The 27,425-nt window shown below is 33.3% G+C and overlaps 1 protein-coding gene across 1 annotated transcript in view; it reads left to right on the top strand.

The window, feature by feature from the left end:
• Positions 1–24,714, top strand: part of STK17B (serine/threonine kinase 17b) — a 32,191-nt gene extending 7,477 nt beyond the window's left edge. The window contains exons 2-8 of the mRNA XM_028121542.2: positions 1,450–1,613; positions 7,375–7,587; positions 13,080–13,224; positions 15,072–15,198; positions 17,052–17,100; positions 18,251–18,430; positions 20,316–24,714. Of these exons, the coding sequence (XP_027977343.1) occupies positions 1,492–1,613; positions 7,375–7,587; positions 13,080–13,224; positions 15,072–15,198; positions 17,052–17,100; positions 18,251–18,430; positions 20,316–20,598 (1,119 nt within the window). The 5' untranslated portion in view covers positions 1,450–1,491 and the 3' untranslated portion in view covers positions 20,599–24,714. The remainder of the gene's footprint in view (positions 1–1,449; positions 1,614–7,374; positions 7,588–13,079; positions 13,225–15,071; positions 15,199–17,051; positions 17,101–18,250; positions 18,431–20,315) is intronic.
• Positions 24,715–27,425: the final 2,711 nt, after the last annotated feature.

A 27,425-nucleotide genomic window follows, 5' to 3' on the forward strand; every position in this document is an offset into this window, starting at 1 on the left:
ACCAGTGTTGGATTTGGGCCCACCCTAATGACCTCATTTTTCACTTAATCACCGCTTTAAAGGCCCTAACTCCAAATACAGTTACCTACTGAGGTATTGGGGGCCAGGACTTCAGCATGTGAATTTTGAGGGGAGGGACACAATTGGTCCATAACAGTAGTGAAGTTAAATAATTTAGTAAGATCTCTTAGCTGGTATGATGGATAAATGGGATTCAGACTCAGATGTGATTCAGTCCAAATGTTATTTTCAGAATGCTACACTGCAACCCTTAGACTACTAGAAATGTACACCAAAACTAGTTAGGTCTTGGTTTCTCCAAAGATCAATGGATTTAGAGGAAAAAAAATTGTTGACTTAAGAATAAAACGAAGAAAATATAGAAACTGAAAACACTAAACTCTTATCACGTTGCTTATTAGATTGAATATAGTTGGCATTTGAATTTAGGAAGATAAAGAATAGTACATGTCAAGTAGGAAGTAAGTGGAGGGAAAATGTGGCAGAGAAAGAACAAAAGCCCTAGGGGGTTATTGAAAGAGGGTGCTAGAAGAATAATACTGGATCTTTTGTTAGATACACTAGCAGGAAGTCCTAACTATTATAAAATATATAGTCTACAATTATTATATGAATTCAATTAATATGAAATGATAGTTTTGTTAAAACTGAATACATGTAAATATCACAAAGTTGCAGATAAATGTGAGTTCAAGATATAGAACTGTAGAATAGGCTTTATATGGTCAGTAACTTATCCAACAAAATTAGAGAGCTTGGTTCTACCAAAAGAAAAAAACTCTAAGACCTATGAAAGTTTGAATTTAATATTGAAATGTAGGTAGTCTGTTAAACAAGTTCTGTTTCTTGTAATTTCTAATTTCTTCTAAGTCATTAACATAACTCACAAAATGTGAATTCACTACCAAATTTGGCCATGTAAAATTAAATTTAAAATGAATAATCATTACCTGGCTGTGTTAGAATCTTATGTGAAGATAAAACTTTAAAGAACGAGAGTTTAAAAATGAAATTGAATGATTGCTTGTATTAAAATTATAACTATTTTTTAAGAATTTGGGAGGTCTTGAGGATTTTTATAGTAGTTTTATTCTGAAATAAAGTCATTAAGTTAGTTCAAGTACCATAGAGGTAATAGAATTTATGTGTGTGCTTTTTTTTTTTTTCTTCCTTCTGGGTAGACTGCTGTTTAAATCTTCCTTCTTTTCTTTTTTCTCTTTTCTTTTCTTTTCTTTTCTTTTCTTTTTTCTTTCTTTCTCTCTCTCCCTTCCTTCCTTCCTTCCTTCCTTCCTTCCTTTCTTTTTTGTTGTATCTTACAGCTATATTTGGAACTGTAAAATGTAATGTACATCCTGTCTGTCTGAGATAACATCTTTTTTTCTTAATTGCATTTAAATTATATCCTGTATCTTCTCTTTTTTTAAATAGGTAAAAATAAGTGATTAAAGAAGCATATCGGAGTCATCTAACATGTCGAGGAGAAGATTTGATTGCCGAAGTATTTCAGGCTTGATAACTACAACTCCTCAAACTCCAATGAAAATGGAAAACTTTAATAATTTTTATACACTTACCTCTAAAGAGCTGGGAAGGTAAGGAAATTTTATAATGTATTTGCTGTTTAAATTCATATTTTGGATTTCTGGGTCTATAGTTCTATAAAATTCACTTGATCATTTTAAAAAATGATTAGAAAGAAAATCATCATCTCTGCTATTATTATAAGGGTCTAGTCTTAACTGACTTGGAAATCAAAATCTGTAGAAAATTAGTGAGCTTATATGATATATCCCACCTAGATTCAGAGCCCCGATAGGAGGCCAGGGTTCTTCTTGAGGCTGTGCATGGCAACAGGAAGCTTAGGGCTCTGCCATTTCCAAACTTTGTGACCTCAATTAAATTTCTGTACCTCTTAGTACTATAATTTCCTCATCTGAGAAGTGGGGATGAAGATAATTGTATCTACCTTCTATGGTTGTTATGAGGATTAAATGAGTTAATGTTTGTGAAGTATTTAGTAGAATGCTATCAATTTTTGTTAAAAGTTTTTTAAATTCCTGGGATATTGTGCTGGGCTAAAAAAATAGAGTCTCCTCCTCTTTTTTCCTAAATTAAACAAAAAGAATTAACTCATATTTGATAATACAATTCTGTATGATGAAGAATGCATGTTCTGTAAGTAAAACCCTGTACTTACACTACTACTGATCTGTTTTGGCCTAACCAGAGTGTTAAGGCCAAGGGGTGACCTGAAATTATAAGACCATTTGGCACTACCATTTAAATATATATGGAAGTTGTAAAAAATGCTAAGTTATTTATTATATGTTCAGCATCTTTGAACTTAAATGACGTTTAACAGAGAGTTGAAAGATGGTGATCTGTTTCTATCTTTAGTTTGATTTTAGTTCTGGAGGCAGATGTTTGCTTATCTTGAAATGGTTTACTAAGTCCATGTTTGTATTGATAGATGTATGGTAAGATAGTATGATTAATTTTTATATTTGAAAATCTCAATGTGAAAATAAAAGCTGACTGAACCATGAAAAGAATTCTGTTTTTGGTGATCTTTTACATGAAAGGTAACAACAAGTCCTAGACTTGTTAGATGTTGAATGCAGTCTTTCATTTGCAAATAAGGGTGATAATATATACTTCATTAGACTAAGAACTAAATATGAAAGCATTTTTCGTAATTCCTGGCATGTTTATTTATTTAATTTTATGTGCAAAATATCTAGTGTTTTAATGGTGTATTGAAAGATACAGTTTTTCAAGCCCTCCAGAAAGTTTCTAAGAAATTGTTTAATTCTAAATCTGTAATTATTTCTCTTTGCATCATGACAGGAGTCAGTTTCTTTTAGTTGCTTATATCTTACATGGAATAGTTACAGAATCTTTGCACTGGAAGGATTTCGGTGGTCAGCGGTCTTCTAATATAATTCTTTATGCAACAGCCTTTCCTATAATTTTCCTGACAAGCTGTTTATCTAGCTTCAGTTTGAATGCTGCAGTGATGGGGAACTCATTTACCTCAAAATGTGTCTGTTCCATTTTGGGGGTGCCTCTTAGGCACAGAAGGTTCTCTTTTCTGTTCTGCTAACATCTACCCAATAGACATAGTTCTTCTTTTGTAGCTGCATGTAATATTATTATAATAAATATAATAAATCCTTCAGAGATGTAAATATGGTTAAACACTGCCAGTTTCCTTAAATGCTCATCTTATGACCTAATTTCCAGACAGCCATCTTTGATCTAGTTACCTTCTTCTGGACCACTCTGCATTTTTCATTGTCAGTCTTAAACTAAGAAGGCCTAGAGTTGACACAGTTTTGTCAATATCTTAATATCTAGACTATCGTAAAGCTTTATTGAGGTAGCTTAAGATTCTCTTAGGAGTTTTCTTTCCTTTTTTTTTTAAACAGCTATGTCAAATATGCCATATATAGTATGTTAGTAAAAAACAGATTAAACTGGAAGTCAGTTGACCTGTCTTTACTCTGGATCTAAAGTTGTGTCCATATACTTAGTTGTGTGGTTTCCTTTTCATTAAGATGACCCCAAGTTTCCTTCTATTTGCAAAAATGTTTGAAAACTGCTTTGAACAGGTAACTGAATATGAAAAGCCTTGAACAGTACACACAATAAAGGGTATTCTTTTCCATATTTCTAAGTTACTATTTTGATGGGTAAATGTACATACATTTATTAAATTAACTTTGCAAAATAGGGATATCACGTGGCTTGAAGGTCTGTAAAATATTTTTTTCCTTTGGGAGTTTTGGAGAACTTAACCTTTGAGGAGGACACTATTAATAATTCTAAATGGGTTTATAAATGAGGTACTATCATAAATAACAAGCATAAACTGGAATCAGATATATTTTTTAACATTTTAGAGCAAAAACTCATGATAGAACGTGATTAAAACAAGTTCAGTTTGCTAATATCCCATCTTCTAATATCTTTAGGAAAGAGACCTAACATTATTCTTTAAATTGATGTGGGCTAATGAGTCCTGTGGTAAATACTGATATTTCTAATTAGTAAAACTTGATCAATTGAAATCATGATCTTTCACGACCAGTAACTTCCTTTAAGTTCTTCCAATATTGTTACCAATTTTAATATGCAGTACTAATGCAAAATGAAAATTAGGATCATAATATTGTTTCTCCTGAGGCTTTACATTTTAAAGTATGTAAACATAATTCTAGCATGTGGTGAACTAGAGTTCTTTGTAAATCAAGTTGATTTTTCTGAATCACCTGTTTTTTTAAATTCATTTTAAGATGTTAGTGTTTAAGAATTTATTTTCCTTTAGCAGACTAAACGAAAATATGTAAAAGTTAACAGTTCATTTTAGACTATTCTCAAAACACTTTGCATTGTTCCTGTTTTTTAACATGTTGGGTAAGTTTTTTTTCCACCCCTCCCCCAACCGAGGCAAGGTTCTTTAGGACTTCTTGCGGTTAGAAGGGTGAGGCAGATGCAGAAATAAACGTAGCTTCCTTTGTGGCTTACCCCCCCCTTCACATTTTATTGTCTGTTCTAGAATGCAGAAGGCTAACTACTAGGCCTTTTCACTGCTGGGAAATCTAGTCAGTTTTGCCTTTTTAGGGTATGACCTAAAACAAAATAAAACAGACCATTTTATTGTCTGTTCTAGAATGCAGAAGGCTAACCACTAGGCCTTTTCACTGCTGGGAAATCTAGTCAGTTTTGCCTTTTTAGGTATATTAATACAATAATTAAGTATTATTGCTAAGGGTTTTTAATTTTCTTAAATGTTTCTGTTAAATTTGATACAGGAACATAATGTATAAAAGATTATTTCTCATACTTCTAAACCACAATTAGCATTTTAGAATGGGAAACAAATACTTTTTTCTTCCTAAGTCATCTGATAATTATGGTAATTAACCGTATATAAATGAAAATATATGTAAAATGTTATTGGAATCTTAAAAAAGCTTTAAAAATATAAATGCTTTAAGCACAGATGCAAAATAGCACAGTATATGGTATTGTAGTAGGTGCATAACTCTTGCATTCATTCAACAGGTATTTCAGTTCCTGTTATGTGTTAGCAAAGTGTAGATTTTATAATAACTGTAGTAATTAGGACAGACAGGGTCTCTGCCCTCATGGGCCTTTTACCTAGTCATAAAAACTGACAGATAAATAATTACCAGTATCATTTGGTCACCTTTGTACTAGATATACTAGATTAATGAGTGCTGTACTTGTTTTAAGAAAGCCTTGTAAGAATATATGAAAGAATTTAGATAAAAAGATGTTACTAGTTAATTTTGCTCAATGTTCCTGAGAAAATTCTGGTTTGCCAATTGTAAAATTACAGCAGAATTTAATTGTCACAATTGGTAGTATAAACTTTTTTTTCAGATGGACAATTTTCTTGGCTAACTAGTTTCTGTTTACTAAGTTTTACAAGGTGCATTTCTTCATAAAACTCAAAATTTCCTTTCTGTTTTAGACACGTTTTCACTTCTAAATCTAAGTGAGAATTGGCAGAAGTGAGTTGTACTTCTTAAAAAAAAAAACTATCTTAAAGGAAGGAATTGTTTTGTAGCGGTTAGAAGAGAAACCTAGGAATTCACATTCCATAGTTCAATTCTTAGCACTCCAATTCCGTATATGACCTTTCAGGAGTCATTTAATCTTAGTCTGATTCAATTTATCCAGTATGAAATCTATAAACATGGGTGGTTTGAATACAAAGTAGAGACTGATGACCTTTTTGTGTGCTCAATGAAATGCATTGATCTGCATTGGTTTTGCGTACAGTGAAAAAATATCTTATAGTTTAAATTAGACATTTCAGATCTTAAAGGAAAGGTCTTTCTAAGAATCAGGTTTGTGCATGCAAATTTAGTGAGTTGATGTAGTTTTGATAAATGTAGAAGAGTCAAATTATAGCTTGGTCACCTTTTTTTTTTGGTATTAGCTATACTTTTTCAGCTTGGTTTCCAGTGCTTTTCACTGGCACCAATATTGAAGAAATTTGGAAAACAAAGAGTAGGAATCTTTGTCATCCTGACCCTTGAGAATAGCAAGTAAAATACAATCAGGCAATTTATTTTGTCCCCTATCCCCACCCCAAATACCAAGTTTTCCTTGCCAAGCACCTGATATGCTTGTGTTAGAAGTCGAATTGGGGAAAGAAGAGTTGTGGAACAAAAGTTCTTTTTTAAAGACCCTTTATTTAAACCTCATTTGTAGTATCTACAAAGTAATTTGAGCCTTAAGATACAGGTTCTTAATTTTAGATCCCTTGGACTCAGGTTTAGAAGGTTTATAGATGGGCTTTGAAATCTGAAAACCCTCTGGAATTGGATGTAAAGCTTTCTATTTAAGGGTATGTGTACATTTTTCTGGGTAGGCAGTCAGTAGCCTTTATTAGTTTCTTAAAATAGTCTTAACTCAAAATAGCTTTAGGTCTTTGGGGAAACTAGATTTTGGGCAAATATAGGCTTAGAGTACACATTTTGCTGTGTCTTTTTAAGTTTTGGCTGAGATGCTAATAAGCACTTCTATTGGAAAGAGCTAAACACATCCTTATTCCTAAAACGATAAACATGACCTTAATGGGTAGCTGATGATAACTATTAATTTTCTTAGTTGATCGTGAAGTATCTCTGGATACTCTCCATAGGACAGATATACCTTTGATACCTGTTACAGTCTTCATAGACCACTGGGTATTATTAAGAGATTTACTGGTAAAACAACTGCTAAATTAATGATAGAAAACTTCAAAGATTGTCAAAAGTGGTGTTGAAAGGCAAAGTGATAACACTAATAAAATTAAATGTCAAATACTCATTTTTGCATTCATTTTAATTTTTTGTTTTAGAAGGAAGCTATTTTGATTAGAGAGTTAGTGTAGTACTCTATTAAGGGTACAATATTTGGAAATAGACCAAGATACTATACTCTCTGGTATCTGCAAAATGGAATATCACTTATTATATAGGATTATTACAATATTTAAACCCAAAAACTTATATCAAGAGTATGGCATGGAGTTGGTATGAAGATGAGATCTCCCCCTACAATGATGATGTATTATATTAATAGTGATGAACAAATATAATTCTGTCTTATCCTGTTATTACATTTGCCATTTTCATTTTTATGTGATAGTACTATAAATTTTATAACAGTACATGTAGTATTTGATCCAGTTACAAGAACATAGATAAGTTCCTGAGAGCATAGTTGTTTGAAAGGATTAACTCTTAAGTTCGAGTTATAACTGTGTCTGTATTATACTAATATTGTTCTTTATGCAAACATTAAAATTGATTGTCCTCATTTTTCCCCCAGAGGAAAATTTGCTGTGGTTAGACAGTGTATATCAAAATCTACTGGCCAAGAATATGCTGCAAAATTTCTAAAAAAGAGAAGAAGAGGGCAGGATTGTCGAGCAGAGATTCTACATGAAATTGCCATACTTGAATTGGCAAAGTCTTGTCCTCATGTAATTAATCTTCATGAAGTCTATGAAAATGCCAGTGAAATCATTTTGATACTGGAATAGTAAGTATACAATTTAATAAATTTAAATAAATTTATTGTACTTATTTTAATTGGTGGGATAAGGTGACTTGAAATATCAAGAACAGGAGTGATAAAAGTATGACAAGAACTTGTAAAGATTTCTGTTGATAAAATATTAGAAAGACAGTGTATATTCGAATATTTTTACACACAAAAACTAATTAAACCACACACACACACACACACAAAATGAATGACAACACAACATTTGGGGGATGTGGTAAAATAAGTAAACTTTCATTGCTTTATAGCATAGAAAGTTGATGAGTTTTTGTGCAAAACTGATGGATAAATAGAATTGAAATCATTTACATATTTTGTCCATCTATTTGAAAAAGACATCCAAGGAAATGACTCATGGAGAGTAGAAGGGTGAATTTGCATGAAGGTGAAGGTATGCCTACCACATTTTTTTTTTAAAGATTTTATTTATTTATTTGACAGAGAGAGACACAGTGAGAGAGGGAACACAAGCAGGAGGAGTGGGAGAGGGAGAAGCAGGCTTCCCGCAGAGCAGGGAGCCCGATGTGGGGCTCGATCCCAGGACCCTGGGATCATGACCTGAGCCAAAGGCAGACGCTTAACAACTGAGCCACCCAGGCACCCCTGCCTACCACATTGTTTGTTGAAGAAACACATTTATTTAGTATTGTGTAACATGTGAAAAACTGTTTGGAATTACAGCAATAAGAAATAAAATGTATCTCTTCTCACAAGTCATTGAAAAGCTGAAAATACCCAAATATTCAACATTTCATCAGGTTAAGCATGAGGAGGGGGTAGAGCACAGTTAAGCCAACTGGCTTGTTAATCAGTATATTCACACGTGACTCTAAAATAGTAGTTTTATTGAGTGGCAGTCTAACACATTTACTGTATGTATGTAAAATGTGTTTGAATATCTGCAACAGTTGGAAGAGATTAGCTAAATTTATGTTTAGTATGCTTTAAGCTCTGATAGTTTTTTATAAAAGAAATCTATTTCATAATAAACTAAAGTAAGTATTCATTTTAGGAAAAAATGCATTATAAATATAATGATCCTTTTTAGTGATTAAACTGCATCATTGCTTTTTTGAATTTAAAAGTATATTAGCCTAATTTTAGTATTCAGTTATTTTAAGGATGAAGAGGTTTATTTATATATTTATAAAAAATCAGTATATTTTTGTACCAGGAAAGTTGATTGCCTGGAATCAACTTCTAAATATGAAAATGCTTATTTTGCAAAATGTTAAACTGACCAATAGTTCATTTAAAAATGAATACTATATACATTTCCCAGAATACCAACATACCAATTAAGGTATATTATAGCACCTTCAAAATAAATTAGAATTGTAGAAATACCCACAGTACTACCAACATGACTTCATTTTTCATACATTTTGTGATTGATCAGATTCTTCACCTAACCTTTAAAAAATTAGCTACTTGTATGACACTGCATGTTTGAAGTATGTGAAAATTAGCTAACATTTTTCAAACACAGTAATGGAATACTAGTTTCGGAGGGTAAATAAATAGGAACACTTACTACTTTTCATAAAATTTTCTTTGGCGGGTTTATCTAAATAGCAGCAACAAGATATATCAAAAAATTTTGCACATTTTATGGTTGGACCTTGTCCATACTCTGAACATTGATTCAGGTACCCTACCCAGTAAACTGAATTCTGTAAGGGCAGGACTGTACCTCATGGCTGAAGTGTAGCAAGCACTCAATAAATGTGTGGATGGATTAAAATAATTTCTTACTAGAACAACTAAGACCTACTAAAATTTATTACTAGAACTTTTGTTTAATTACCGTTCCTATCACTTTAAGGATGGCATTGTCACATCAGATAATCTCAAAGGTAAAAATTTGGTCAGACAGGCTTAGTGGTTTTATATGGTGAAAACAAAACAGTGGGATCTTTTATTCTAATAACAATTACCAATCTGATCCCCTCCTCAAACCATCCTACATACTTTTCTTCCTTGACTTTTTTATTACAAAATTTCAAATCTACAGAGAAGTTGAAAGAACAGTACAATTGACATACTCTTTCGTTTGATTTACCAATTGTTGACATTTAACCACATGTACTGAACCATTTGAAAGAGGGTATATACACATAGGTTTGCATGACAGTGTAATTATACTAAAGTACTATTATCACACACACATAACATTATATACAAATATATAAGCAAATGAATGCAAACGCTCCCAAGTTTCTGAATTTGTTGGTTGATGTCCCATCAGGGGGCAAATTCTTCTAACAGAGAAGAGATATACCTGAATATACCTTCAAAGGCAATGATAATGATATAGGTGTCTTTTCTGACTATAGAGGCATTTTTTTCTTCTCATTAGTCACTCCTCTTGGGTGGCTTGTTTTAACAAAGCATCTGCCTGTCTACTACTCACTGCTTCCATTTATGCTTCTAGTTTCTGCTAACTTCTGCCATCTCCTTGTGTTATCTGTTCTTTCCCTCCTCTTAGCTCCTCCTAATTTTCCATTTCCCATAGCTCTACCTACATCCCTCTTTTATGGGAAAAATGGCAATCCTACAAAAGACATTGGTCAGCTTGCCAAACTGAAAAGAAGAGACAATCTGATGGGCTGGCAGTCATAATAATTGTTTAATTTTGTTATTGAAACAGAATAAAGCCCTTAGGATACTTTTCCTGGTTACAAAAGTAATACCTATGTATTGTGTTAAATTTAGAGGATGTAGAAGATAGAAATCATATGTGAATTGTGGTAACTTTTATGGCATATTCTTATATTTTAGAATTATTCTTATTTTTTGGTCTGTGCCTATGTACCTTTAGAAACAAAATTGTGAGTTTGGGAGTACTCTACTATAACTCTCTTTTTTCACTTAAGAATATATTGTGTGCATTTTTATATGTGTAATATAATGTTTCTAAAAATGAATTTTAATTTAGCAAAGACTTTTTAAGTTGCCTTTAAAAATCAGAGTTCAGTAAGAAGCCCCCAAATTCAGAAAAGCTAGATGTTCGCTAGGCTTGGAATTAAAATTTGTTGACTCATTATTATAATAGTTAATATTTACTGAATATTTACCATGTGTCAGACACTGTGATAAATATTTATAGATCTGCTTTGATCTCTAATAAAACATCTATTGTGTCCAATAATTTATATGGTTTATCTAATTTAATTCTTATAACAATCCAGTGAAGCAGGAGCTGATGTTATTCATCATGTATCATTGTGTTACAGTAAAGGAAACAGAGGCAACATTTTGTCCCAATTTATACAGCTAGTTAGCAGCAGAGCCAGAATGGAACCCAGGCAGTGTTGAATTTCAGTAGGTACCCCTATAAGCAAACTGCTGTCTTATCTCTTATGTCCTAGGCACCAGGGAGTGCTTCACACTCTTTTTCTTAGTTTGTTTTCTTATATTTTTTTGAATTTTTGAATTAATGGAGGGTTCTGGTTATTGAATTAAATTTGGTGAATGTGTGCTACATGGACTGAATTTTGTATTGGCAGAGAGGAGAAGACTGCATTTGTGAGCAGCTCAAATTAGTCACTGGGTTCTTAAAAACCATCATTCCTGCCTGTTCTAGTCCTTCAGTCATTCTACTCCATCTCACTTTTACACCCTGGATTTTCATATCTTAATAGTTGTTGTAAATCCATATTTTATACAGTTTTCTTATATTTCAAATTATTTTGTCTGGTTTCTTTTCAAATAATTCTTGTTGAGCACAGGACTCATTCTAAGAATCTAAAGCATCATCTCTTCATTTTCTTACTGCTTATGATTGTATTAGTAATATTATCTGCAGTATCTTTGCAAGAATATTTAGACCACTTTCTGTTTTAAGAGGATTTGTTTTATTAAAAAATGTAACCAGAAAGGGAAGGAGTGAGGGTGTCATTGGCAATCTGGCCTGGGGAGTCCCTCTTCCCTCAGGAGACCTTGAGCAGGGCTGTGACAAGTAAACATCTGACCTGCAGACCAAGGGACTACCAAGGGTAGTCTATATATAAACTATTGATAAAGATTAATTTATTTTGTAGGTGAACATGAATTTTTAATATTGTCTTCCTATATGTTATTTTCGAGTTTGTTTCTATAACTATAAATTTTATAGCAAACTAACTTTTTAATATTCAGATTGTCTTTACCGTGATACCTTGAGACAGGTATTAGTTTTTTATGAATTTTCTTGGAGTTTCAGGAGTTAGGGGAAGTTGAAGTGTCAATATAATTGGAGTTTTCATAAGTATTCCTTACCAGCTGTTCCACACAGTTTTCTCTGGAATATGGTAAAGTGCAAAGCGGCAAATCTCTGCATCCTCTAACTGGCACAGATTGGTAGAGGTGGCTTAGTTATACGTTATATCTGCAATGTAAAGGGTCAGTCCTGTGACTTTCAGTGTAGGACTCAAATTGACCACCATTATTTTTTCTTCTTCTAGCTCCTAATACATTTGACATGCTTCTTCCTCTTGACAACCAATGAGACTTCTGCGTTTCAGTTTCAGCCACTCTGAAGAATGACAGCCCATTCATTCATTCATTCATTCATTCAACACTTTTACTGAACACCTTCTACATGCCAGACACTGTCCTATTTTACCACATAGAATATACTTTACTTGGGATATTCTTAAACATACCTTATAAATTTGTTGAATAACTACCTAGATTTTTTTTTTTGCATTTTTTAGATTTAGCCCTCAAAAAAAACATCTGTTGAATTCAGTGATTTTGATTCAGTTTTACAGATGGGGAAAGCCAAATAAGTGACTGATCCTAAGTTATATTGCTGGTAAATAACAGATTTGGGATTTATATTTATATTGTTTGATTCCAAACCTAAGGACTTTTTTCTGTGCCTTTGTCAACATTCTTTAGATTTTCAGTTCTTTTAAAAAAAATAATAAAAGATTTGTGAAGCTGCAATACAGGGTATTGGTTAAGAATGCAGATTTTCACCCATATCATACTGCTTCAGATTCTGGTTCCCCGTTTACCATGTGACCTTGTACAAGTAGCTTAACCTCTTTGTACTTGTTTCTTTATCGGTAAAATGGGAATAATAACTACCTACCCCACATGGTTGTCATGAGAATCAAAAGAGATGATATTTATATCTATATATAAATGAATAAAATGAAGAGCAGAGCTGAGTTCAGAGTATTAGCTATTATTTTTATTGCATTGTTAAAGGAGACTATAATATTCTTGAATTATAAAACAATTCAGTTTTATTTATTATACAAATATTGGTACTCAAAATTTGAAATATTCCTGCCATTTACTTTCTTCCTTAAAGATCTCTCTCACCCTCCCCTCCCCCAATTTCTTGAGTGTGTGTATCGATATAGAGAGACTAAAGTTTAGATAGCTTTGTCTTTTACTTAACAGTTACAGTGTTTTAAGTTGTCATTTTTAGGTCAATGATTTTTCAAGTTTCTATTATTTGAATTTCATTTCAGTGCTGCAGGTGGAGAAATTTTCAACTTGTGTTTACCTGAGCTGGCTGAAATGGTTTCTGAAAATGACATTATCAGACTCATTAAACAAATACTTGAAGGAGTTTGTTATCTACATCAGAATAACATTGTTCACCTTGATTTAAAGGTAATGTGACATGATTTTAAGTAACACAACATCTTTGTTCCTTCTGCTCTTGGGATGCATAATTGCAAGCTGGTATTGATAGGAAGCAACAGTCAGATCATGCCCCTCTGTACTGCAGTGGTGCAGTCTTTGTTTACCCGTGTGCTACAGGGACTGAATTTTGTATTGGCAGACAGGAGAAGACCACATGTATGAGCAGCTCAAATTAATCACTGCGTTCTTAAAAACCATCATTCCTCCATGTTCTAATCCTTCAGTCATTCTACTCCTTCTCACTCTAACACGCTGGATTTTCTCCTCTTGTAAAATGGTCCTACCTCTAAATACTTTAGTCTGATCTCCATCTCTGAAGATAACCTCCTACTAGGCCTCATTTCTTTGCTCCCATTATATTCATTCATCTTTACCTTGAGACTTTTAGTCTTTTGGCTCTTCTTTTTTTTGCCCCCCAGAGCATTCAGGCCACTTATTCCTCAAGCCCTGAAATACCACTTTAGCCTCTTATATTATTATCCTTTCTCTGTATCCTTCCGCCACAGCCATCCAAAATTTCAATCACTTTGTCTCTCATTTTTTTGAACATTGGACTCTTCTCTTGCTATACACTTTCCCTGTTGCATGATCCTTTGTCCTTTACTATCACTTTCACAATAATGATGATTTCCACTTCTCTTACCTACAGCCCAGGCTTCTCTCCTAAACTCCAAATTATTTCCTCCAACTGCAGATTAGATACCATTGGGATATCTTTTAGAAACTTTAAAATGTACATGTCTCAAACTAGACTTACTTTTTCTCTTTATCTTATTCCATTTTTCAAAGGAAGAAGAAAATCTGTTCATCTGTGTGGGGCCCCCCCATGGAGGAGGGGTAGTACTTACTATCTAATAGCCCTGCCATGTCCCTTACCAGTAAGATATTGGAAAAATAACAATATCGTTAATATCAGGATAATCATGCCCCCACAAACTTCCTGTTGGGTTTTTTTCCTGCTAAGGACAGACCAGTCACATGTATTATGTAACACCACACAGCATTTGCAGTCAGAGATGGCAAATAAACTTGGCTTTATATATCCTAAAGCCTGTGATTGACAACAATAGATCTAATTACCCTTGCCTCCCCTTCTTTAATATCTCTGTGATTTAATAATAAACAAGCATGGGGTTTTCCCAAAGTTAGACTTATGATTCTTCTCGCAGACTTTGAGAGCCGCACCTTGGCAGCTATATAGGTTATGACAGTGGCAGGGAGTTTTGTAATTGACCTCAGGCCTTTGCTTTGTAAAGCAAAGTCACATAGTTCTGGGAAGCAATGGCTGAAACCTTTCATACATCAGTATCTCTTATTGTCTAAGCTAAAAACCTGGCAACAGTCAGACCCAGAACCATCATACTATACTGGACCATTTTCTGTTTCTGGAAATGTATACATTTTTTATTCCTTCATTCCTTCTTCCGTGCTGTTCCCTAGAGTGCCTTTCTAACTGACATACTCCTATTTATCCTATAAGGTTCAGCTTAAATATCTCTACAGTAAAAGCTTCTTAAACTTTATAATAGGCAGAATTAAATAGTCTTGTCTTTATTACTGAGTATATCTCATAGTCAATTATCAATCCAAATATTCATCTAACTTTTTTGTCCAAACTAAGAATTGTCTGAGTATATTTTTAACTCTATTTATCATTGAGTGTAAAGCATTTCCTAAATAAGTAGTTCAGTAGATGTTTGGTGAATGACTCAATGAAATGTGTAATAGTTAAACACTTAATTTACCTCCAATCTGAGACTAGTATTCTTTTATTGTTGTATATTACTTATCATTTTTTATTATGCTTTATTTAGCCACAGAATATATTACTGAGCAGCATATACCCTCTTGGAGATATAAAAATTGTAGATTTTGGAATGTCTCGAAAAATAGGGAATGCTTGTGAACTTCGGGAAATCATGGGAACGCCAGAATACTTAGGTAAGAATTTCTTTTTATTTTCTAAACGATTTTGAAATTTATCAACTAAATGATACCTCTATAAAACTATATTTTAGAGCATGTAATTCCAGGGTATATTTAGTTCAGGTATTTTAATGCATTGAAATTTGGTTATGTCACATCTAAATGTGAGCTTTAGCATACATAGGATTATTGAGACATTCACAATTCATAGGACATTAGTCATATAAGTCCAAAAGTTAATGTTTGTGTGTAAAAGCTTTGTACATAAAGAAGAATGGGTAAAGGGGAAATTAGGGAACAGGAAAAAAAGAAAAAGAGGAAAACAGAGAGTCATGTGGTCCATTATTGCCTTTGAAGCCTGGCTGTTGGGTGGATGTCATTTCTACTTCTGTCCTGGTCCCAACTCTGAAGCTGTTTACAATACACATTATCTTCAGTTTTGCAAGAATTGTTAGCAGGACTGCTTGCTCTCTGTTGCTGCTGTGTTAAAAAAGGAGGATTGTAAAAGGAGGATTTTGAAGAAAAAAGATGCCAAAAAGATCCTATGATTAGATAATCTGGGGATATTATACTATATCAACGAATTAGATGATGCAGATGAAAAAAATTTTAAGTTCTATAAAGCAGCACATAAATTTAAAGTATTTTAGGGGTGCCTAGGTGGCTCAGTCAGTTAAGTGTCTGCCTTCGGCTCAGGTCATGATCCCAGGACTCTGGGATCGAGCCCCGTGTCGGGCTCCCTGCTCATCCAGAGAGCCTGCTTCTCCCTCTCCCTCTGCCTGCCACTCTGCCTACTTGTGCTCTCTCTCTCTCTGTCACTAAAGAAATAAAATCTTAAAAAAAAGTATCTTAAGTTATAATAATAATCTTTTTGTGCTTTTTTGTTGTTGCTCATATTGATATCCCCATGTGAGCATTGAAAAGATACAACTAAACAGAACAGGTGCTTCTCAGCAAGGCGGCTGAATTTCCTGAAATGAAAATAAAGCAAATTACTAACTTTTGAATGCTAATAGGGGCTATAATGTTCTAGAATAAATGATTGTAATTATAGATAACACAGCTCACAGAAGTGTGTGTCAGGTTGTAGATTGTGTGACAGAAACTGACAAATATATATGACTCAAAGTCTTTATTAAAAACATTAGGCTTTAGGAAACAATTTCTCTTTGGAGAAATTATGAAACTGTATTGTGAAATAAAGTTATTATTCAAGCATAAATTCTAGTTTGGACTCTACTAATTTGAAATTTATGATAATGTTTACAAAATATAGAAAATTTATTTTGCACTTAAAAAACTGGTGGGGAAGGAAAAGGGGGGAAATTAATTGCATAGGAATTTACGTTTTTGATAGTTTAAGAGGGATATTTAATCTACTTGAAAATTTAAAGCACTTCTAGGAAGCATAATTTGTTCATTATGTTATTATAAATACATATGATTCTCTTTACCCTGAAAAGAAAAACTTAAATTAGTATAATAAAATAACGCAAACTAACTCTTAACATAGAGTAATAAAACTAAAATTTTTAAAAGGATTCTAGTGTCTAAAATTTTACTTCTTCATAATTATTTTTCCTAAGATTGTTCTTAATGATTAAAAAAAAAAAAACCCTACATAGCTACTGGTTACTCCAAGAATATTATTTGTGCTTTCGAACCATCTGGTTATACAATTTGCTCAACGTTAGATATGTTTAAATGTCTAATCACAGGGTAATTAATACTATGCTAAATTTCTATTAATTTGATGTTACTAGGTTATTATTGTATAATAAATTAAAACCAGTTTTAATTTATTATAGAATAATTTTCATGTTTTTAAATTTGTCAGTGTTGAATTTGAATTTTATTTTTGCTTTCAGCTCCAGAAGTCCTGAACTATGATCCTATTACCACAGCAACAGATATGTGGTAAGATTTTGCTAGTTACCTAAATGCTTTTATTACACATTGGGTAGTATATATCCTAGGGTTCTTTGATTCCAAATGTAAATAATAAGGCTTTCTATAAAAGGTTTTTTTTTCAAGTATCATTACTATGCCACAAGAAGACATTTACTTGTCCATTCTTTTTAAGTAATACTTTGGCTGTGAGCCAAAGGTACAGAAATATATAGGAAAATCCCTTTCCTGAAGGAATAAAAAACCAAAATGGTTGCAGTACTGTGCGCCATGTTCTGTAATAAGGTAAAATACTTAATGAGCATGGAGGAAGCAGCAGACAAGCACCAGATGTAAGAATCTGATCTAGGTCTGGAAGAACTAGGAAGGTATTTGCTACGCAGAAAAATGAGGTCAGGTTCATGCAAAAGTTTAGTTTTATTTATGATATCTCTAGGGTATTGTGAGTTTTTGTGGCAATCAAAATGAGTATCTTGAATATCAGATATCATAGGGAGTAAAACTGGAATTCCTACTGGAACTTTAGTTGGGACCACAATGGGGGCTCACTCCACAGACTACGTGGAAGAGTTTAGACTTATTCTCTGTGTTCCATGTAACTGTAATTGGTTTGCCAAGCAAAAACGTCCTTGGCTTAATAAGTGGGAAACAGGTACTGTATGTGTTGTATTTTTCTGGCTCCTGAGCACCAGACTTGTCATTAATATATTTAAGTCTGAAAAGTTTTGCAATGAAAAAAATCTTGCAAAAAAAAAAACTTGCTGACTCTGTTTGCACAGAACTCCTGTTTATGTCTCACAGATCATTACTGTGTCGTTGACACCATTTAGGAAATGCTGCCCTTCGAGCAGCTTTGTGTACTCAGTAACAGGTGTCTGAGTGAAGGGCAGCCTATAGATATCAGGATATATATTTTATACATTATATTTATAATTATGTAACACATTCATTCCCCTCATGTTCTTTTTCTTTGAGACAGACTTTGAGATAACAGTTATTTTAGTTTTAATAATATAGGAATTTTGAAAAGAAATTTAAGTCTGTAGATTAACTACAAGTTTTGAGGACAAGAATATGTTGAGTATCAGTTTTACTTTATATAAATGTTTTCAGATTAACGAGTTTTAAGTTCCCCTCTTGTCCCTTATTTGTTTTTCAGGAATATTGGCATAATAGCATATATGTTATTAACTCGTACATCTCCATTTGTGGGAGAAGATAATCAAGAAACATACCTCAATATTTCTCAAGTTAATGTAGATTATTCAGAAGAAATTTTTTCATCAGTTTCACAGCTGGCCACAGACTTTATCCAGAGGCTTTTAGTAAAAAATCCAGAGTAAGTTATAACAATTTGTTTAAGTGCTGTTACAAAATGTATCCATATGTCTATTGAGAAAAGATACATTCTAAAACAGTATACAGTTATTAGAAGTATGCTCTCAAGTTTCAGATAAAATGGGAAGAGAGATGGTGTAAGAGATCATTACATAACAAATTGGTAACTTCAAACATAGAAAATAGATAAAACATACAACAGGAAATTTTGGAGTAAAGAGAAGATTTGGGTTATTTCTCTTTCAACCTGCTACTAAACCCTGAAATTCCCTACAATAATTACAAATAGGTTTACAATACACATGGCTGGCTTTGTTGTGAATAATTTGTAGACAAGTAATTATAGTTATGTGGTAAGTATAAATTACTGATTGTCAAATCTTTTTTTTTTTAAGATTTTATTTATTTATTTGAGAGAGAGAGAAAATGAGAGAGAGAACACTTGAGAGGGGGGAAGTTCAGAGGGAGAAGCAGACTCTCTGCCAAGCAGGGAGCCCAACGCGGGACTCGATTCAGGGACTCCAGGATCATGACCTGAGCCGGTCGCTTAACCAACTGAGCCACCCAGGCGCCCAGATTGTCAAATCCTTAAGGGTCAGGTGCTCTTTGACCACCTGCAAAAAAAGGAGCTTGAAACTGTGGCTTAGGACTCTTAACGTCTCTCATTGGCAACTTCAGAGCAGGGAAAGAAAAACTGACCTCCCTTTTCTTTACTCAGATCAGCCCCATTTACTTTAAAATGGCCTGGCTATACTTATTGAAGAAGCTGTGATATAGTGCCTGGGGCTTGGATCCTGGTTTTGTTACTTGTCAGGTCTTTTATCTCTGACAATTACTTAATCTCCTGGAGGGACTCAGTTTCTTATTTGTTTAAGGAAAAAGAACTCACAGGTTTGTTAATTATTCTATTGGCTTAATGCAAGTCCAAACAAATTCTCACTGGCCGTATTTTGGACATGAATGGTTATTTAGTAGTAGTAGTAAAAATACTTCTGATTATAAGCAGTTTTCATTTTCATTTTTACTTAGATTCTAAAATTTCTAAAATGAGCACATTTATTTTTTTATAATCAAAAAATGAACATAATTTCTAAAATGAACACAATTTTTTTGTAATCAGAAAACAATGAAATTAAAATGATCATAAAAAATGAATTTAAGGGACACCTGGGTGGCTCAGTCGGTTAAATGTCTGCCTTTGGCTCAGGTCATGATCCAGGATTGAGTCCCGCATCGTGCTCCTTGCTCCATGGGGAGCCTGCTTCTCCCTCTGCCTCCCACTTCCCCTGCTTGTGTTCTATCTCTGACAAATAAAATCTTTAAAAAAATGAAGTCAGAGCCTAAGAAAGCTAATGGAAATGGTGGTTGTGTTAAGGTTGGAGTTCTGACTATAGATAGATATTTTCTTAACTTTTGACATACTGTGATATTTGACCATATTATTTTCAAAAGAGAAAACAAAATGTAAAAATTCAAAATATTGGATAAACATCATTCAAGAGCAGACTTTATTTTCAAGATTTAACAGTATTGCTTTTAAGAACACAAAATAATAAAGATTATAAATTATATATTTTTTCCAGAGTTTTTATACCCAAGAGATTTTATAATTTTACTAATTTTTATTTGTGAGGCTAACATATGTTCTCAAGCTTTTTGACCAGATAGTATCATCCGTAAGCTCCATGATAAAATGAATTTCCAACACATGTCAATATTAAAGAAACTCTAGGTACTCCAGTCTTTGTATTGTTAATCTCTTCTGTACTATGAGTATGTGTTATTTTCATAATAAATTTAAAAAATAAGTCTGTAGTATATCAAACTGCAGGCATTTCCAACTTGATTTTTAGTTCTAAATTTTCACTTGATGCTTTCTTTCAAAGGAAAAGACCAACAGCAGAAATCTGCCTGTCTCATTCTTGGCTACAGCAGTGGGACTTTGGAAACTTATTTCACCCTGAAGAAACTTGCAGTTCCTCTCAAAGTCAAGATCATTCATTAAGGTCCTCTGAAGACAAAACTTCTAAATCTTCTTGTAATGGAACCTGTAGTGATCGGGAAGACAAAGAGAATATTCCAGAGGATAGCAGCATGGTTTCTAAAAGATTTCGCTTTGATAACTCATTGCCCAATCCCCATGAACTTGTTTCAGATTTGCTGTGTTAGCACTTCTCTTTTTGAGTTATTTGGACTGAATTTGGAATTTGAAATCTACTCCAATGTGAGATTGTAGTTTGTAGCTTCATTTATGGCTTGTTTATATTGTAAATGCACTTTTGCATAGGAGAGTTTAGAGAAGTGTTTTGAGATGCTAAATTACTAGTTACCAGTATAATTTCATTTCCTGTTCTGATACTAACTCTGCAGAGAAGAAATATTTAAATATATGACAAAAGATAAAGTTGTGCACGTGAGTTTACATGTTAATGAAATAATTCAAGTTCAAATGGGTTTTTCAAAATGTTTTACAGATAAGGAAAACAGTGATTTGGGTTATGTTATGGTTGAAATAAACTGAACAAAATGAAGACATTTGAATTTAATAGGCTCTCTAAGCTAAGTCCTATACCACGCCTCTATTGACAAAATTTTGTTAGGATAATAGTGTCAAGTTTAAGAAGAATATGTCCTATTTTATAGATGCTCAAGGGATATTTTACATTTGAAAATATTTCAATTACAAATATTTTGAAACTGCCTAAAATTTCCAGGATATATGGTCTGCTATATGAGACAGGTCCTTTAACCAGAGCAAAGAGGGAGTTAGAAACCTGATTAGGAATACTCTATACAAGTTGGAGCAGAAAAAAGAGCAGCGTGCCATCATTTTTTAACTCAGATGTCTTTTGCCCTCTCTCAACACTCTTCAGATTTAATAAGGTCTGAAAGATGGAGAATTAGATGGTACACAAGTGTAGAGGATTTTCATCTTCCAGAATTTCTGGAGTAGAAGATACTTAAATAAAACAATGTGCTCTATTTTGGGTGGCCAAACATATTTATTATTTGAGTATAGGAAAAAAATGCTGCCTGATTTTGGATTTTTTTAGATGTTTTCTGAGTCTTAGGATATAAGCCAGTCATTCAGAGTTCTAAAAGTGTGCATAAAAAAATATCACAGCCCAGTTAGGACTATTGACTCAGGACCAGAGTCCGTGACAGCAAGGTGAATGTGATCATAAAACCTGATGACATCACGCACTTCTCAAGTGCTTTTGTAGAATTCCAGTGAGTGATGAGGCTCAGCAGAAGGCAATCTGCCAGGTGGCCTTTAATGGTCTTTTGCTGGGACCAATGTTACAGATTCAAAGGTCAGCAGAGTGGCTGATGACTGTTGTGCTAATAGAGGGAAATTTACTCCTTTTTTGGTTGTCTTTGATGACTTTGCACCTGGTTACTATTAAAGATTCTGTTATATTATCATGTTAGGATAATTGTAACCTCATTACCATGTTACTACATTAAAAGAAATTGTATTTTGACAAAAAAAATTCTTGAGTTCCTCCCCCCTTGAATTATATATTACTCTAAACCTTTAGCTTTCTGAAATTTGGTAAGATTCCAAATAACTTAAAACTGTTTTTAATAGCCATCAGTTCACTTTATTTGGCTAAATGGCGACTTCCTTTTAAATCTTCAGCATTTCTTAAAGGAAAAGTTATTTCTACTTGTGTGTGCATATGTGTATATGTATAGGCTATGTATTTATGTATAGATAGATAAAATATAGTCTTTAGACAACTTTCTCTTAGAGATTCTTTGCTCTACTATATTGTGTTCAACTCAGGTGCCAAAGGAGCTCTCTTCTTATGGACATGTAAATATACATTGAAATTCTTTAAGAAGTAGTTTGTTGTTCAATAAACTAGGCATTGCAGAAGCTAAATTGGGCTCTTCTAGATCTAAAACTGATGAGTTTTTTCTAAATTGTTAGTTGTCCATTTATTTGCCTTCCATATTAAGCTAATGCAGGTAAAGCTTGGTAAGCCATTGGTGGAAGAGGATTTTTACAGAAGATCATATTTTAGTCCTTGCTTCGGCAGCACATATACAAAAGATCATATTTTATTTTTAAATTTCTAGAGGAATTATGCCATAGTAAAAATTAAAAATAAAGAAATGTTTGAATTTTAAATTATAAGCTAATTCTTAAAAAATATTTTATAAGTTTTCTTTTAGTCTGAGGAATCTTAAAATAGTTCATATGCTGCCCCTTAGTTAACAGAATACACAAAGTCGTAAATTTCCATACCTTTTTTCCCCTAACAATTTTTATTGTAAAAAAGTAACAAGTGGTTGCACAAACAGTATAAAAATTCAATTTTTTCATAAAAGTGAATTTAAATATTTTTACTGTTTGAAATGTGAAAATTAAACCAGTATTTAGAGAGAACTCAACAAATGACTCAATTCTTTTTCTCTCAAGATTGAAAACAAGTATCTATCAAAAGTAGATGATGTATCTCATTAAAGTAGGAATTTTAGCCCCTCTGAGGTGAACCAGATGTCTTAACACTTAAACACATCTGAAAATTAATGTTAAATTGTGATGAGTTTATAAAGTTTAATAACTTTGCTTTTTGGATAGATAGGATTAAAAAATAAAGTATAGATGACAGTTAAAATTGTCATTTTAATTTTTTTCTCCACAGTCAAGTTAACTCTGAGCAGTAAAATCATAGTGGCACTTTAAAGATGTAAGCAGTATGTGTTCTGCAGTCTGTAATGAGATAAGGCACCTGTGCCAGAATGTATATCAATACATTGCTTCCTTTAAAGCAAGTTGTTTAAAAAAAAAGTCAGCTGATTAATGATATAATTGATTTTCATCCTGGCACAAGTTCTTTCTTTCGTTTGGGATGGGTTGCTAATAGCTGATGGACCATACTTGGAATAGCCTTGCTCTAAGCAGCATTTATAAACTGATATTTTATAACTGTTTACATTTCTTCTGTTTATTTTTGAATTTCCATTTTTATATCTGTCTTGGAAACTTGTCTTTATTCATTGTTGTGTAAACAATTGTACTTTAATTTCAAATTGTATTAAAATTAAGTTATCTGACCTCCAATTTGGAGAAATAGTATAAATTTATAATTTTATGAGTTTAAAGAATTTTAAATTCTAATTATAAATTTCACACAAATTACAACTGCCCCATCTTTCATTAAATAATCATGTTGCTTAAACATGTTGACTGACATTATTATGAATACCCCAGTAAAAAAAAAACAAAACTTATATCAACTTAATGATCCTTTTGATTAAAAATTAAAAAGCACTTTTTTACATCTGTGATTGTCTTTTGCTTTAGTATTTCTAAGTTTGTTTTTCTTAAAAGAAACCTCCTTGCCTGAAGGTTCTAGCCTTGACACATGTCATCTTTGAACTCCCTTTTCAGTACATATCTGTTTATTAGATCCTGTCTGTTAAAAAGCCACATAAATTTGAAAACAAGTCTATTCTGTGATAATGCTAGATATTTTCAGAAAATGTCAGTGAATGGCAGTGTACTATATGTTGCATAAGGATGAATAAGGGATTTTTGTTTACGCAGAAATGGGTGAACTGTTTCTGTTGGGGTTTTTTTTGTTTTTGTTTATAGTTTAAATAAATTGAATTTTTAAAAAAGATGAATAAGGGATTCTTTAAGAAATTTATAATCTGATTATGGACTAATCAGTTCACATAACATACTCTGGTTATGTTCTATAAATTTCCCACAAACAGTGAATACTCAAACATTGCTAGAGGAAATACAGTGTCAGGTTCCTACAAGGTTCTGTTTATAATATTTTTGCCAACTAATCAATGCGTAACCTTGTTTTATGCAGTTTCTGTTTAAAGGGATCTTATTTAATATATATTGTTGATTGATTAACATTGACCTCACACCAACAGCCCCATAACTCGTGCCTGAATGAAGCTTATCTAAAAATACATCTTTTCTCATAAGGCACATTACAGCCCGGTGCATAGGAACATAACTACACAGCAATTCAAAATTATGATTTGGGGCCATTTTAAACACAGAAGTCACTAACAAAAAGCACAAAAATGCAGAACACTTGACACTAAATAGACCACAAAATGGACATTTGTCTTACAGTATGAGAGCTAAAACAAGACAGAGCATCACTTCACTCAACCTAAGACAGGAATGTGTGTCCGGCATCTCAAATTTTTTACTGCTGTGATCCTGTCTGCAAATGATTATGAAAGCACTATGCATGTTAATTTTGGGGTTACAAATAAATTTTAGCAAGTATGTAAGTTCACAAATATGGAATTAATGAATGAAAAGGGTCAACTCTACATGCCAAAATCATCATGTAAAAAGTATGAAGTGTGATAAAGAAATGGTGTGCACAACTTAACAATTGAGTCTTTAGGGAGAAGAAATTGTTATGTGTTAGAACTTAACTGTGAGCACTTTCTTCTCAGGTTCCATATTTTTCTGACACAATAGCATTCCCAAATTTTTCTTTTTAGTCCCAATTTTCCTCCTGGACACTGAAATCATGTATTATCCTTATTGGATATAAGAATACTCAAATGTAAAATAGCTCTAAGTAAAATCATGATCATACTCTCTTTATATCACCTTCTCACCCAAACTTTCTGGCTTCACGTTATCTCCCTCAGTTAATATAGAACTGTTTACCCACACATCACAACTGGATATCTCTAGGTATCATTCTAAAAATTTTGTTTTCTTACTGCACCTCTTCCAATAGTCATTAATTTCTTTAAACTTTTTAAAATTTATTTAAGCAATCTCTACACCCAGTGTGGGGCTCAAACTCATGACCCTGAAATCAAGAGTCACATGCTCTTTTGACTGAACCAGCCAGGCGCTCCCTAATAGTCATTAATTTCTATCAGTAATATCTTTTTATATATCTTATAGCTATTTTCTCTTAAAAGTAACTTGTATACATTCATCTAGATTTAGATTGTTTAGATCACCTAGAAAGAGGTCTGCAAACCTTTTCTATAAAGGGCCAATTATTAAATATTGTAGGCTTTGCAGGTCAGTGTTTCATCACAACTACTCAATTTTGCTTTTAGAGCATGAAAACAGTCATAAGCAATACACAAACAAATGGGTAAGCCAATCAAACTTTATTTATAAAAACATGATGAGCTACATTTAGTTTGTTTTGACCCCAATCTAGATTATCACATTAATTCTCTTAGCTCTAACATGATTAAAATGGGAGGAGAGCCAGAAACACACAGGGAAGTGAGCCTCATCTGCATTCACTTTGTCTAGCAAGCAGATGTCCAAGAGGAAGAAGACGGAGTAGTCATTGGATATGTGATTTTACTAGAATGGTGAGTTTGCAACCAGTTGAGAAAATAGAAAGTAGAAGCCACAGGTATATATTGGTCTTCCAAGAAATCTAGGGGAAAAGGAGAACTATCGTTCGAAGAGTGTTTTTTAAAAATGTTTTAAAATGGGGAAGACTTGAAAAAATTAGTAGGCAAAGGAGAGAAGTCCACATGGAGGCAACAGTTGAAACGCATAAGCACACAAGATGATTAATGATAGAAAATGCCAGAGAAAGTGATGAGATCACAAGCACAAAGGCAGAGGTCAACTTTGGCTAGAATAAAGAAAAACAATGTCTCCCAACAGAAAAAATGAAAAAGAAAGTGGGTGACAACAGAGGTATGAAGTGAGGGAGACAATCTGTTTCTCCTAAGAAGACTGCAGCTAGTGGTCTGCTGAGAGTAAAGGAAGTAGAGGTGGGTGTGGTGGGAAGAGTAAAAATTTGGCACAAGGTGAGGACAGAGGTGGTCAACAATGTTGGTCAAATGAGTGGAGTTTATAACCTATCAGGAGAGACAGATATTAAATACCAAAGATCGTAATTTGTGATTAGTTTATTGTGTGTAGTGTGTAGCCAAATAATTCTTATAATACTAATTTATCATTTCTGCCTATATCTTTTGCTTTTATATCAGGAAACTGTGTTCCCTTGCATCAGGGAGATATATAGTAGCACTCAAAAGAAAAAAAAACCTGTTCCATTGGGGTTTTATTTATAAAGACTTAAATCTGCTGAGAAAAATAGAGTTTGAAAAGAGTAGGAAAGTCTCAGAAGGCAGCAAGAAGGAAGATCTATAGGTCTTGGAGCAATACGAAACTTGCCCAGTTCCCTGTGCACATTGAGTATTGTGGGACTTTGTAGAGAATGGTCCAACAGCAGCAATGTGGCCTCTAGGGCTAAGGTAGAACCAAAAAGGCTGTGTGGGGTAAACATTGTCTCTGGAATGAGCATGGCAGGGAGGGAGAAGACAGCATTGAGCCTGAGAAGAGGTTCTCATGTGGGTATCATTAGAGTATATTCTTTTACTTTGCCAACATCCTCATGAACAGAATGCACTTACTAGAAAAACAACAGCAGGTTTCATACAATTGGTTCTAACAGTATCCCTTGGTGGAAGCTGAAAGCATGTAGCTACAGTGCAAGTCTCTAAAAGTAATTCTACCATTGTTGAAGAAACCATAGGTAGGCTAACCCACCAGTCATAGCCCATTTCTTTCTCCGTTGCCTACCTCCATTACAGAAGCTATCCAGCTCACTTGGAGCAAGGGATGAAGTGGAAGTCTGCTGGGTGGCTTCTGAAATGCTTTGATTTCTGGATGAAAACAAGAAATACTGACAGCCCCAACCTCTCAACCATCTTGGATGAGAGCTGTTTCCACCATTTTGTAATTATGAATGAAGGGACAAGGGAATCCTGGAGATCCTGGCCCTGACATTATTGATCCACTGAAGCCACGGATGTAATAGCAGCAGTCACTTCCTTCTCAACTTTTCAGTTCATGCTTTTTATAAATGTCCTATTTGGTTAAGCTACTCTCTTTTGGATTTTCTGTTATTTGCAGCTGAAAGCATTTTAATTGACACAATCAATATTTTCCAAACTCACATTCCTTGTAATGTTATTAGGTATGTGGCAAAGAAAGAAGGCACGAATAC

The sequence above is a fragment of the Eumetopias jubatus genome, unplaced genomic scaffold, assembly GCF_037043125.1.
Source record: "Eumetopias jubatus isolate StellerSeaLion01/CBP00866 unplaced genomic scaffold, mEumJub1_p1.0 scaffold_3, whole genome shotgun sequence".
Lineage (NCBI taxonomy): Eukaryota > Metazoa > Chordata > Mammalia > Carnivora > Otariidae > Eumetopias > Eumetopias jubatus.